Source organism: Rhipicephalus sanguineus, chromosome 6 (assembly GCF_013339695.2).
Source record: "Rhipicephalus sanguineus isolate Rsan-2018 chromosome 6, BIME_Rsan_1.4, whole genome shotgun sequence".
Taxonomy (NCBI): Eukaryota; Metazoa; Arthropoda; class Arachnida; order Ixodida; family Ixodidae; genus Rhipicephalus; species Rhipicephalus sanguineus.
Genome location: NC_051181.1, coordinates 45,997,447 through 46,011,884, shown reverse-complemented (window position 1 = coordinate 46,011,884; position 14,438 = coordinate 45,997,447). Strand labels below are relative to the sequence as shown.

At 45.7% G+C, this 14,438-nt stretch overlaps 1 protein-coding gene across 1 annotated transcript in view; it reads left to right on the top strand.

Annotated features, from left to right (window-relative positions):
- LOC119395747 (uncharacterized) overlaps positions 1-2,246 on the top strand; it is a 38,293-nt gene extending 36,047 nt beyond the window's left edge. Inside the window, exon 17 of the mRNA XM_037662751.2 lies at positions 242-2,246. Coding sequence (XP_037518679.1) covers positions 242-2,038 — 1,797 coding nt within the window. The 3' untranslated portion in view covers positions 2,039-2,246. The remainder of the gene's footprint in view (positions 1-241) is intronic.
- The last annotated feature ends 12,192 nt before the right edge of the window (positions 2,247-14,438 follow it).

Genomic DNA, 14,438 nt, shown 5'->3' with positions numbered 1-14,438 from the left:
GCAGTCTTTTAGTATCTAAGAAAAAGATGCGGCCATCCTGTACTGCTGCACTATTCTTCAATTGTCTGTGTTCGTTCAGCAAAAAGTGTAAGCAGCTTGTAGGAACAAAATTCACACTCAGTGGCAATGCTTGTATTTTATGTGCAAACTGCTATGTCTTGATGCTAGTACAATAAGTGCCATGACTTTACTGCATGTGATGATCTCAGCCAGGGTCTAAGCACACATATCTGACTTGCAGCCAGTGCCTCTAGCGCCTGTCCGGCGGCCGGAAGAAGGCACCAGGCACAAACGCTCCGGGTCACGTGACAGTGGTCCTGACAGGCGTGAATGGCGACGTGGTAAGCGTCGTAATGAAGAGGAAGAAGAAGAGATCCCCGAGCTGGCAGCTGTGGCTCTGGAGCGACGGGCACTGCAAGCACAGCTGGCCCAGCGGCGGCAAGAGATCGAAGAGCAGCGCCGCCTTATTGCAGAGCTGCGCGAGGAGCAGCACCTCGAGGCAGAGAAGGCTGCACTGAGGCACATGATTGACGAATGCCGCAAGCTGATCGAAGAGCGGGAGAAGAACAAGCGCCGTGCTGCTGAGGTAGAAGAAAGGATTTCACGTAAGACAGCCAAGTCTGTCCAGTGGCACCCTAGTGTTACGACAGTGAAAAAAGAACCAGAGGATCCCCGTTGGGCCAAGAGCCGCGACTATGAGGAGCCACGAGAACGACTTAGCCTTGTGAAGAAGGCGCAAGAGGAATGGGAGAGAGAACAGCTTGAGAAGGCCAGAAGTCGGGGCCATGCACAGCCTGCTTCCACCACTGTGAAGCAGGAGGAGGATGACTGGGAAAAGGAGCGCCCTTCTGGAGAGTCCAGTATCTTTGGTTTCACGTCCTTTTCACGATGGGACGGCAAAATCCCACTTCTGGACACGCCTGTTGAAACGGTCGACACTGACACATCACGGCCTAGCAGCCTCCCTGTTCAGTCTCGGGAAAGTACGCCTACTTTCCGAGGCCCCTTAGCGGGCGAAGACAGGATGATTGAGCCTTTTTCTCATGGTCGACCTTTTGGGCAAGTGGATGAAGGTGCTGTTTTCTCTCAGGAGTCTTTAGGGAATTCTGGCACCAACTGGCCCGGTGCAGTGCACAGCCCGCCAGTGTGGAGCGGTGTTTCCCAAGACTCGCATGACTGGAACCGTCCAGTGTTGTGCACCCCATCAAGCAGTGTGCAACTGCTGGGGGAAAAACCAGGACCCATGAGGGATGGGCCTAGCCACCTTGGCGAGAAGTCCAGCCTTCTTGGGAGCAGGCAAGGGCTTCTGGAAGACAGTCCAAGCCACCTCATGGAAAGGCCCAGCCTTCTTGGAAGCAGGCCAGGTCTCCTAGAAGACAGGCCAAGCTTTCCGGAAGACAGGCCAAGCCTCCTTGGAGAAAATCGCAGCCTTCTTGGAAGCAAGCCAAGTCCCCTGGAAGACAGGCCACGCTTCCTGGAAGACAGGCAACACTTTCTGGAAGACAGGCCAAGCCTCCTAGGGAGCAGGCCAAGCCACCTGGAAGACAGGCCAAGCTTCCTTGGAGAAGATCGCAGCCTTCTTGGAAGCAAGCCAAGTCTCCTGGAAGACAGGCCACACTTCCTGGAAGACAGGCCAAGCCTCCTTGATGGCAGGCCTAGCCTCCTAGGGATCAGGTCAAGCTACCTGGAAGACAGGCCAAGCTTCCTTGGAGAAAATCGCAGCCTTCTTGGAAGCAAGCCAAGTCTCCTGGAAGACAGGCCAAGCCCCTTTGATGGCAGGCCTAGCCTCCTAGGGAGCAGGCCAAGTCACCTGGAAGACAGGCCAAGACTCCATGATGGCAGTCCTAGCTTCGTAGGGAGCAGAACCAGCCTCTTAGGTGACAAGCCAGGCCTCCTTGAGGTCAGGTCAAGTCTTTTGGAAGAGAGGCCTGAACAGCATTCACAATTTTGGGGCCAGCCATCGCAGCGGCCCACAACCGAGCCTGAACCATGGGGAGGAAGCTCATCTCTACGCATACCAGGCCTTGATCTTGTATAGTTTCAAGTGTGTCAGTAATCTGATGAGTGAAACATCAAGTGATGGAGATTCACTTGTCTTGACTGTTACATTGACAAATGTGCTTGCTATAGCAGCATTCCTATACTATAGCCTTCATATGTTTTAAGCTTGATTTTGGGCATTGACAGCTGCATGCTAGCCCACACAAGGCGTGAATGGAATTCATGAGTATGAATGAAAGGTGAAGTGATGTAAATGTTTGCCGAAGTACCTGTCATCAAAACACATTATGCCTATTAAATCACTCTTTGAATCACAATAGTGGTATGTTTATTGTGATTCCAACTATACTGCTCACCTGTTGGCAGCGTGTTAATAAATTAACACAACAGTACAATATGCCGAACAACAATAGGTATCACTGAATGTAGCAGAGCGCATTTATGTACTCCACCAGAGGGAACTCTCCTGTTGCGGTAGTCCATTCTTGAAGAGCATGGTCATAACCATTGTTCACAGAGGCAGGTCGGTGTACTCTTGATGTGCAATAGCAGCTTCAATCTGAAAAGTGATAGCATGAGTTTCTGCAGAGTACAACTGTTCTATTTCTACTTCTAATCTGCCATTCGCACTCCGCGATTGCTCGAGATCTTCAAGACCATGCCCACTGCGCTTGTCTGCCATGCATGCAATGAGAGCTGTGAAATTGCACCATCAGTGTACGGACTCGTGATGATAAGCAGCATGTAAGACAAGGGACGGGTTTAAAAGAAAACGGGACAGGCGTTTGCTCACAGTTACGAGTCAGTGCCTGTCCTGTTTTCTTTTCAACCCGTCCTTTGTCTTATGCGTTGTTTGACATATGAATCCATACCAACTTGCCCAATGTTCCACATTAACGATGTACTGACTGCTTACATATGGCCAAGTCAAACGAAAGAATAAGTTATTCCAGATTCGGTACTTTTGTCACCATTAGTCCTTTGCTATGAGAAATGTTCGTGCCACACCAGTATTGCTTGTCTGCCACGCAATGTTGCCAAGCCGGGAAACCTCACCCGATGAGAATGATTTCTGTGCAGTAAACAGTGGATTAACATGTTGAACAGAGCTGGAACATTTTCGGAATAGCTGGAGAGTGCCTCATTTTGAGCTGAATAGAAGCTGACTGCCTTCAGATTGCTCTGGCATCGGCTACTTGCAGCTGCTGGCGGGAACCAATTTATCCATATACCGGGTGTCCCAGCTATCTTTAGCCAAGGGTTAAAAAATACAGTATTAGAGGCAGGCGAGTGAAATCAGTTGCAAATTGCTGAAAGCCACGTTGCGCGCTACAGACAATTTTTTGTCTTGTAATTAACTAATTTGTTAATTAGGGCGATTTAACTAAATTGCTAAATATTGACTTTAGGCAAGAAATCCTACTTGCAAAGTTCGAGAGCGTCCTCAAAAACCCCCAACTGCATTATTTGCGATAAAGAAAGTCTCACGTATACCATTTTTTCCAAGCTGTAAAGAAAGCCCGCGAAATACAAAAAGAACCACGTGACTAGCGCGCTCGCGCGCCGTGAGGATGCTGCCCTCAGCCGTGGTTTGAGCGAACGAAATCAGCTGCGGCCGCGACTCGGCGTCTCCGTTGCAGCGGTAGGCCGATAAGTTAAAGGTGGTTTCTTGGCCCGCGCTCGCTACAACTTGCACCGTCACGCGCGCAGCTGGCTGGCAACGTGCCAAGAAACCACCGCCCACTTACAGGCCTACCGCTGCAACGGAGCCGGCGAGTCCCGGCCGCAGGTGATTTCGTTCGTTCAAGCCTCGGCTGAGGGCAGCATTCTCGCGGCGCGCGAGCGCGCTAGTCACGTGGTTCTTTTTGTATTTCGCGGGCTTTCTTTACAGCTTGGAAAAAATGGTATACGTGAGACTTTCTTTATCGCAAATGATGCGATTGGGGTTTCTGAAGACGCTCTCGAACTTTGCAAGCAGCATTTCTTGCCTAAAGTCAATATTTAGCAATTTAGTTAAATCGTCCTAATTAACAAATTAGTTAATTACAAAACAAAAAATTGTCTGTAGTGCGCAAGGTGGCTGTCAGCAATTTGCAAGTCATTTCACTCGCCTGCCTCTAATATTGTATTTTTTAACCCTTGGCTAAAGATAGCTGGGACACCCTGTATATACTAAATGCTTCATGTGGTAGTGTAATGCTTTCTAGCCATTTCTGCGCATAAACTACATTGCTGTGAAAAATCTTCTTCTCTGAAGATGTATTGTGTTTAACATCCCCTCGCAAGCTGCCGTGATCTCTGCAAGCCACTTACAAGACGAGCAAGTGAAAGTGAACCAATGGGGGGAGAATGAGGAGTAGTCTCCATCCCCCAGTGTTCCATTTTCACTTCACGGGCTTGGTTCAACTAAAACCCTCTCTACTTCTGCACACTTACTGACCCATGCCAGCAAGAGATATTAAAAATATTGTGTCTAAGCAGGCAATGCTGTTCATTTTCAAATAACAGAAAGAGGGGCCTCCTGTGAACATTGAGTGTTCGCTTAGGTTATTCAGAAAATGTTGCTGGTTTGCGCATGTGCCTTTATCAGTGGTGACGTAAATTTCACGTCGGGTGGAATGGACTATAGACAGGGAAATTATGTTACGTTATAGAAGCCCTGATCTCTTGAAATCTTTTTAATGTAAATATACACCCATTTAAATTGAGGCAAACACAATAACGCCAGGTCATAAGCTGGCACTGCACTATGCAGTTTCAGTACCTAGAACACTGTCGCACCTGGCGCTTCCGAAGTGCACTGCAGGCAGCCTAGTTCTACTGAAACTTCTTTTTCACTCTTTGCGTTCGCCAAAATCTATGTGGTGGCAAACAAGTTCCAGCGAGTATGTACAGGTCATGTCTTGCATTTGTCGCAGTGTGTGTTCTTGGCAGTTCTTGCCATCTTAGCCATAGCAGTCCAGTCCAGTACTACAGCACAGTTTGTTGTTCATTCGCTGTACACTGCTTTCCGATTATGTATGCTGTCTACAGTCCTATTTTTTGGTGCTTTCTTTTTCTTCACAAAACCTTTAATCTTCTGGTGAGATTCAGAATCCTCTCCTGGCAGATACATCTCTTAATGCTTGGAGCTGGCTGAATTGCATGGACATTCTGTCTACACTGCCTTTGATTCCAGCTCTTCTGTGCACTGCCTTTAGAGGCAAAGGACACTTTGTCCTGTACCTTAAAAACAACCTCATCACTGTTGCTTACATTGTGATGCGCTAGAGGAAGACAGCAGGCGTGTTCAACCCAAGGCCACCAGCTGCAACATCTCTCTCGAGAAATACTTTCTCTTTGGGCTTTTTGCTCAGATTGGTGAGTGTAGCCTATCAACTTCACCATTTTTAATTCGCGGAAGTGCTTTTGTTGCTCACTTAAAGTTAGCATATTGCAGTAACTCGCATGACTTACTTGCCCGCTGATCTTGCATTGACAGTTTTCCAAAAAGCAAGCTTATCTTTAAAACCTCGTATAACTGGGCAGTCGTATCTTGCCAGCTTACTTCCACTTACGAGCACGATGAGGAGAGTGTGTACACGTCGTCTTTCTACTAATGATGTGCCATGGTAGCTTGGTGGTTAATGTACTGTGCCGCTAAGCACAAGGAGTGCTAGTTTGATTTTCAGCTATAGCAACCCCACCTCGTGATTAGAGCAATGCGAAAGCACCACTATACGTAAATTTAGGTGCATGTTATAGAAACACCAGGTGGTAAAAATTAATTCGGAGTTCCCCACCACATGGCACCTCGTATTTATGCCATGGTATAGCTATGTGAAATCTGGTAATTGGATTTTATAATCTTTCTGTAATGTAGCATTTAGCTTTGCATGATGCAGCTTGCCATGAAGCTTTGTTTGTGAATTTTCTCAGTGGTGTAGTAACATTTGCAAGGCTTGAATGTTATCTTGAGCTTCCTGAAGGGACTGTGTGTGTGCAGATGATCAAATTTTCTTTGTCCACTTGCCTGCAGGTTGAACCTCATCACCTGGGGCGCCATGGAAGCGATCAAGATGCAACTCCTAAATGCGTCGGCATTTATGTGTTGGTGTTAGCGCAAGAAACATGCCAAGGCAAACCGTCAACAAGTAATCACTTGTACCATTATGCACTTGGAACCACAGAGTGACAACTCTTGCGTACCCACCACGGTGGCCTAGTGGTTATGGTGCGTGACTGCTGACCCGCAAGCTGCAGCATTGAATCCCGGTCATGGTGGCCACATTTCGATGGAGGCAAAATGCTAGAGCCCCGTAGATTTAGGTGCACGTGAACTTCAGGATGATCGAAATTTCTGGAGCCCTCCACTGCGGTGTCTCTCATAATCATATCGTGGTTTTGGAACATAAACCCTCCAACAATTATTATTTTAACTCGTGCAGCCGCTTTGTGATGTCCTACTTCATCTTGGCACACAAAGGTCAAATCAAGCTGTTGTAATGCTGCTAAAACCACTTTTAACCGCTAATAGTGCAAGACCAGCTATGACATGTTTTATTTTTTCTCCCATTTATCCTCCCACAGAACTTCATTTGTATGCGTACTGCCCATTGTGCAGCTTGCCGAGATGAAAGACTCGTTATAATCAAGGTGGTGGAAAGTCTCACAGATAACCGAGGTAGCGAGCGTGCTTCTCAGTGGAGGTACGTCGGCCGAGAAGAGTTGTGAGAATGATATGAAGGAGGCAGTGATGCAAAGCGAATGAACGAGGAGTGGTGAGATTAAAGAAAAGCAAAAGGCCCTGCCAGCAGCACATCAATGCTACGCAGAGTGAGTGAGGGGGCAATTGGCTTGGTGATGGAGAAGCCCTTACTCTGGCCACTTCAGCTGCCCGTGCTCAGCACAGAATACATGTCTGCGTCAAGTGCGTGTGTTTTTTTTTGGCTCTTTGAGTCTCCTGTCCAGAAAATAGTTGCATGATCATAGTGTGCAAATATCACATGTTGCATCCTCGACTGTACAGTGGGTATAGATGGTGTTCCACAAATTGAAAGCTTTTGGCCCAACCATTCATCTTCACTACCAGTAAGGGAACATACAAGCTTGATAGGCTTTCAGAGGATAGCTGGCATGGCTGATCTCTCAGCCACGAACTGCCCTTTTTAAATGTGGAGCATTTCTTAGTCGCACCTGCGGCGTCGGCGGCGCCGTCCACACCCCCACTGCGCATGCTCGGCTCGTCTCATGCCGGCAGCAAGCCTCTCCTCTCCCTCCCTCCCTCCTCTCCCTCGAACGCGGGCAGTGTGTATATAAGCGGCGGAGCGCACGTTCGGAATTCAGTCAAGGGCGTCTTTACTTGGATTCGCTTGACTTGACGCTTTGCTTGACTCGAGTAGATGCGATGGAAGCAACAGTACCTTCAATCAGCGTCCCACCACTCATTGAAGGCAACGTTACCCCACCCTCACTGTCGCTGGCTTTAACTTTACACTCCTTGCCTTCGCTTCTCCTTCATTCAATAAATAAGAATAATAAAGATGAAATAACAATTAAGCATTCCCAAACCATACCCAATTACGCAACATTCACGCAATACCCCCAGCACTCTGCGACGCATTTACTCGAGTTCCCCCCGTGGGAAGATGCGGGCGACTTTTTTATGAGTGCAGTTCCTTCTACGCCCAAATGCCATGTCGTCTAGGGCAAGCTTCTCACGGCAGCCCACTGACTAGGCCTAATGAGCAGTTGCTGCCTCATTTGTAGCGGCTGCGGGTGACCAAAGTTGCGATTTGGTGCTGGGCCGATATTTTGTAGCAACGTGTTACGCTTTATTTTATGCTAGTCTCGTCATCCACTGCTCATGGCTGGCTGATCCTGCTGATAACATGGGCGAACCATCACTCTGACTATTAGCTAAGCGCGAACATTAGGAAAAGGCATTAGCATTGGAAAAACCTTGCTACGAAAGACCGGCCCTCATCAACAAAATGCATTGCACTTCGCTGCATTTGGAAGGGGGAGTCACATAGTCAACGAAAGTGAAGGCGTGGATGGCATGTAAAACACTCAAATGGGACGTCGTGATTGCCGTGTCTGCAACCTAATGAAGGGCTGTACACTGCAGAATTTGGGCCACTGTTTAGCGTAACGCCTGTGTAGTGAAGTTCCACAGAGAAGTCTACATAATCAAGGAGGTCTGAAAAGTTAGGTGGCGAATTTTTCCTATAACATTTTCTTATTCTTTTTTGTGTTCATTCTGTCGGCACAGCTGGTCCTTGAATGTTGAGCTGTCAGCACTCGGAACTATTTTATATGGTGCATGCACCCCGGTTGCATGCTTCGATGCTAAGATACGTGCGGCTGCTTGGTCGACATAATTTGCACATGCACAGCCTTTGAAATATGTTGTTTTGGTTATACTGCAGGACCACTTACAGTGCAAAGCTTTGCAACTTCAGCGAGTTATGCTTTCAAGAAGTATTGACACAAAATGTTTAGGGTTGTTTGTCGCACCTAACGAATAGCTGTTGACTCGTTAATCAGAATAAACAAAGCCGTTTACGCCAGTTCAAGAAGATTGTGAGATTATATGCGGACGACCATGAAGAGCACTTCACGGCCTTGTGACGCACAAGGCATGCTTGTAGACAGCGACTATCGCGTGGCCGTGCATGCCGGTGACCTCACTGGCTGCCTTTTGCCACGTTGTCAGCACTCCTGTTTTGCCTACTACGTTGCGCGTGCTTGTTTCTTTGACCATCAAACCGCCAGTCCCCCGCACTTACCTAGTGCGGGGGACTGGCGAAGGAACTAGAAGAAGCATGAATATAAGCTATAAAAGCTTGATTCACTGCACGAATCTTGCTGGTAGCTACAAAGTTGTTTTGTCATTGTCGTCATCCAACAGAGGCGATGATATCTGTGAGCCTTGGAGCTGCTACAATAGTGGACATACTGAACCGTTTTCACTTCAGTTCTTCGCAAACAGCATGTCGAGAAGTGATGATGGAAGCTGCAACAGCTAGCACAACATTGGTGCAACCTTTGTATTGGACACATGGGCCACTCGAGTTGCTGTTCACACAGTTTGCTGCTATATGTTTGTTTGCTTTTGTGTAGTAGCTGTAACAGTGTGTAATGTATAAGTGGCGTGATGTAACGCTTCACAGCCTCATATTTAGATCGGGCAACGTTCAGTTCTAAGTGTACACAGCACCGCCTACAGCGCACACATCTATGTTCATGCTACGGGATGTAGTACTGCACTTATCACATGCATCAATGTGGAGGCTGTCATGTGATGGAGAAAGCCAAAGCACTCATGTGTGCATTGCACACTACAATCCCGACATTTTCTAAGTAGAGAACTTTATTTTTGTTCATAAACATCCTAACATTTGTGGATCATGAGTTACCAGAGCCGTCGACGAGAGTAGCAGAGCTGGTAGCGACATCTTGTGGCATTTTGTCCTACTACAATACATTTGACATTATCTTTTTAGTCATGTTAATGTTTTCATCGAAAGAAAATTATGAAGGTACCGTGAGTTTATGATTATTTCACTGTCAGTGCTTCACATCAGGGCAAGTAGAACATGCAAGTCGCTGCGATGTTTGCTTTGTGTGCCTCTGGCTAGGCTCTATATCATCAGCTGTTGCTACCAGCATTGCCCATAACGTACACTTCTCCAGCAACTTGTAATATGTAACTGATAAAAAGTCTATGGACAAACTAGAATTCTCTAGTGTGCTGGCAGTGCAAGACACTGAGAGATGTGCTTGCTGATACGTCTCCGAACAATGCGTAGGCTAATGATGTCTGATGTCACTGGAATGAATTGCCAAAACTCACGCCGTAGGTTGCTTCCAAATAGGACCTACATTGATGACAACATCACTAGCTGCTTCACTGTCCAATTCGGCGCTTGTACAAACTTTAAGACTCGATAGAACACGTTTTAGGCTGCATTTACGTCTGATAATGTACAGGTGACACCTATATGTTCTCGGCAATGGGACGTAACAGCCATGTTGGGCTTGAATTTTTGTGTCAATACTATGCTGCATATTGTAAACGTTGTAAACCTAGGTCTTTCATCTTCAGCGCATCGGTGTCATCTTTAGGTCATAAAATAGGAATAGATGAATGCCATGATCAGATCTGGCAGACCTCAGATAAAGCTTTAATAAAACATAATGCTCATTTGGTTGGTTCGTAACTTCTTGGGAGAAATACCATGCAACACATAACAAATCTGGATTTACATTACCATATCAAACCTAAACTAATTAATAATAAATAAATTAGTAAATAAATTTTAGGTAGTTGAAAGTTTTTGCCATTTCATGTCTCTCAGATTGTGTTCATCTAAGTTGTGCAACATCTTTCCCTAAGCCCAGATGCTTAATTAAGAAGCGCTTAAGCCACTGACAACCAAAGCTGTCAATGTGCTAGGTGGGAAATATGGTTCGTTTAAAAAGCTCTTCATAATGCAGTTGGTGAACTGCATTAACTGAAAATGTGAGTGGATGGCACAACCTATCCACTACAGTGTCCATTAAAATGTTTTTTTTGTAAAATGTGTGAATGCTTTTATATTGTGAACAGTTCGTGATTTGCATGTAGAACTTTCTATGTTTTCTTTGATACCGACGTTCAGGAATCTAGTAGTGACAGGGGCTTTCTTAAATTAAGCAGCTTTTTGAAGACAAACCCTGATGACAACTCTTTGTTTCAGAGGTGGAAAGTGTTGCTTCAATTTATTTTTAAATACAGCAGAACCCCGCTTGTACATTCCTCATTTGTACGTTTTCACGTGTATGACGTTTCTGGCATCCACTCCCAGCAAAGAATCTACAGACACCTGTGTATAGAATCCCCTTTTCACACATCTCTGCAACATTACGAACTGCCATTGCGCTGGTTGTGCTGTAGACGTACATCGAAAAGCTCGGTAATGTAGACTGCCATGTGGGCAATACAAGCGCTAAAGAAGGGTCTGGTTCTGCCAGCAGCGTGAAAGAAACACCAGACTTGCATCAGGGTCTTCTTTTAAGTCTTAAAGTGGTGAATGAATTCTGAGCTGCGTGCAATGTGCCCGTTTTATTATTTAGGAGCACCTTTTTTTTTCCTGATTTTAACCGTGCATTATATGTCTTCCTGCTACTGCATTTTTTTTCATGGTCCCACGAAAATGTATCAGCAGGGTTCTGTTGCACATTTCTTGAGCCGTTAATATGATGGAGCGTCGTACGTATAGTGAACACAGCAGTAGAAGCATGTGTAGTTCATGTGCATGTGAAAATAATCTGTATGGTGCGCATGTGTGGTAGCCACTCTGTTGGTGGAGCTGCAACTAATGATGTCTGACACAGGCCCTGGTTACTTTCCCGTGGTTTTGCCGTAACACTAATTTTGGCACATTTGCTTGACTTACTGCCACATAGAAAAGTGTAAGTGATGAAAAATCGTTGAACAAAGAGTGTCACTGGAGCCAACTTTTTGACAAGTGGAGTTTTCTTCGTCATGGCAGCAACTGCTTTCCTTAGCAGCTTTGTTTGCCCTTCCTCAACCTTCAAACTGGAGGACGAGGACGGAAAGTGTGTGTGCACTGGAAGGAAAGGGAAGAGAGGGTAGGAGGGGGCTTTGAGATAGACATACCAAATGGCAGTTCACTGCTGTATAGCGAGGGAGGAACAAAAAAGAAAGAGAATGAAAAGGGCAGGAGGTACCCAGGGTGTGTACCGGTTTTGGTCACATTGACAGGAGAAAACGGGGAGCCATTGTGCTGCATTCCGCGAGCTGTGCACAGTGCTCACTGTCATTCATCCACCCATGTCAACCATCCGCTCATGGCGGAAGCCGTAGCAGGCACAAGCTCCTGCGTTCTGTGTTCCACAAGCTGTGCTGTGTGCTCGCAGTCTTTCATCTTTCCCTGTGTGAATCGTTCGCTCATTTACACACTAAGATGGTATGAAATCCACTAATGGGCACATAAGACCTGCATTTTAAAAAAATTAGTGAAAAAATAGCGTGGCAATGCTTCTTTTAGCCTACAAGCTCAAGGAATCCACAGGAAGAACAGTGGTAATCTATTCACTGTTCTAAATTTGTATGAGATGCATACATTCATTCCGTACAAATGCTGCAACTTACCTGTAAATGTTGCTTGGTTTGAGGCCCAGTTTCTTCAGCTTTCAGTTGGAGCCTCTGTGTTTATTGGCACCGAGGTTATGCGGCTTGTTTGTGGTGCATGCTGCCTTCAGAAAGTAGTATACCGACACGCGTGCTAGCATTTCTTTTCATTGTGGCCAAGTTCCACTACCTGAAACTGTTACAAGCGTTATCGCTTGGCATAGGCCACACCTTAATGTATTAGAATGTTCTTGAGAGTTTTAGAACATTTAAATCAGATTGCACGCACCGTGCAAGTGGTTGTGTTCCCTCTGCAACTTACGCGAGCGCCAACGATAACAATGGAATGTATGATGATGCACGTATAAATTTCGACGCACTTCACCCGCAGATGAGATTATCACAATCGTGCCCGCCACTATCGTTGTACTACGGACATTTGGTTGTGCTGGGCACAGGTTTGCCCAATAAAGAATTTGATTATTACCGGTTCGACTGCTGCATTCTTCAATGTTAAAACTATGCGACTATACACAACGTAAACTGCAAGTACTCTTTGCAACTTCTTCATACAGTGATGACATTATTATTTAGGGGCCCCTGTTTTAAAAGTATCAACCATTGCTTTGTTCACTAAGTTGAAGCATGTGCATTGCAGTTTGCTGGCTTAGGCAAAGGAGGCATGCAGTACGGTGCCTACGTTTGTGCACAAATGGCATGCTACACTGAAGTTAATTTTTCTGTATATGCTGATGTCAATTAATTGAAACAATAAGTCGAACAGACTTTCTTGGCACAACTTGCTAAAGAGTTCTAGAATGAACTCTTTGTGTTATCTCCATCAGACCTTGATCTACTGAAGAAAAAGAATAAGATGATTTACGTTCATACGTCTTATTGGCATGGCTGAGCTGAACCGTATTTTTTTGGTGGCATTATGTGGTTTGGTTGTCACATTTTTGTTTTTCTTAGCCAAAAAGATGAAGCTAACGAACCTTTATCTCTGTATTTTTTATACCTGTAACCGTTAAAACATCTTGTCCTTCTATAGTCGCTGATAAATATTTAAAAGAAAGCATTTCATTTGGTACAGATGTGAGATGCAAACACTCAGTAAAATTTAGCTTCTTAAAACAGCAACTAAGAAAATATAAGCCAATTTCAGCTGCCTACTTGCACTCTAGATTTTCTAATTACTGTAAAGCTCACTTTGTATTGTGTATGCAGCTAACATAAAAAAATGCCAGGCCTGCACAGAATGCACAGCACAGTCACAGCGTAACCTGGAGGAGTGGCATTTCAAGAGCCTGTTGTCAACTGTACTGGGGCACCTACTGCACATAAGATTGAGAAGCACCCACTAAGCCATAATTCATCATTTTGCAAAGTAGCGAAGTACCACTATGCATCTGTAAGGCATCATGCGCAGCTGCACACTTTGTTGATGCTGTGGCTGATGATGACATGAATTATGGCTGAACCCCTTGTAATGGGTCGGCAGCTACCTGGTTAAGCGATTCACACGGTGTGATGCCTGGTACGATTCTACGCTTCTGCTAATATTTACTACGGGACGATGTGTGAACAATAGACTGTTAGATCATAAAGCTTCATTGAGGGGAACACCTTGTTCTAATCTGTCTTTACATTGCAGGGAGTGCGGCTGCGCACCCTTGCTATCAGAAGCTAAGGTGCTCTCAAGATTAAAAGAGAAGGTTGTGCGAGAAATTGAGGAGGCTTTCTTCATTAACAGATCGGGCGAGGCATGCGTAGCGAGGCCATCTATCACGTTGCATGCCACAGAGGTAGATTACTTGAACGCCTGCCACTAATCGAGTTTAGTGTTTGCTAAGGTGACTCGTGACTATGACCTTGCTCGTTTATACATGTGTGTGCTTTTCGAATAAAATCAGTTGGTAGTTTGCGCTTGTTCGTCTCCCATCTTCTCTTGTTGTGGTATTTGCGCTATTCTACCGTAAGCAATATTTACATAGCTGCTAACATTATTTCTCGCCCAGCATGATGCCTCCATAGTATTTTTTTCTGAAGAAGTTTCAAGCACTGGTGTAGCACTGTGGTAACATATTGACTACAACAGAGAATGCCTGGGTTTAAGTCCAGCTTGAACCATGGTTTTTATTTCTAATTGTGCACGATAGCTGCAATGAACTGCGGTGGTGGCAGACAACATTGCTGCCAATATCAGTTGTTGTAAGTTCATAACAGCTTCGGCTACAAAAGTGGCTAGCTTGGAATCTAGCCACACACACTGTTTTCCATCACAAGCCTGCCCGAGGTGCGAACTGGTTGCAATCAA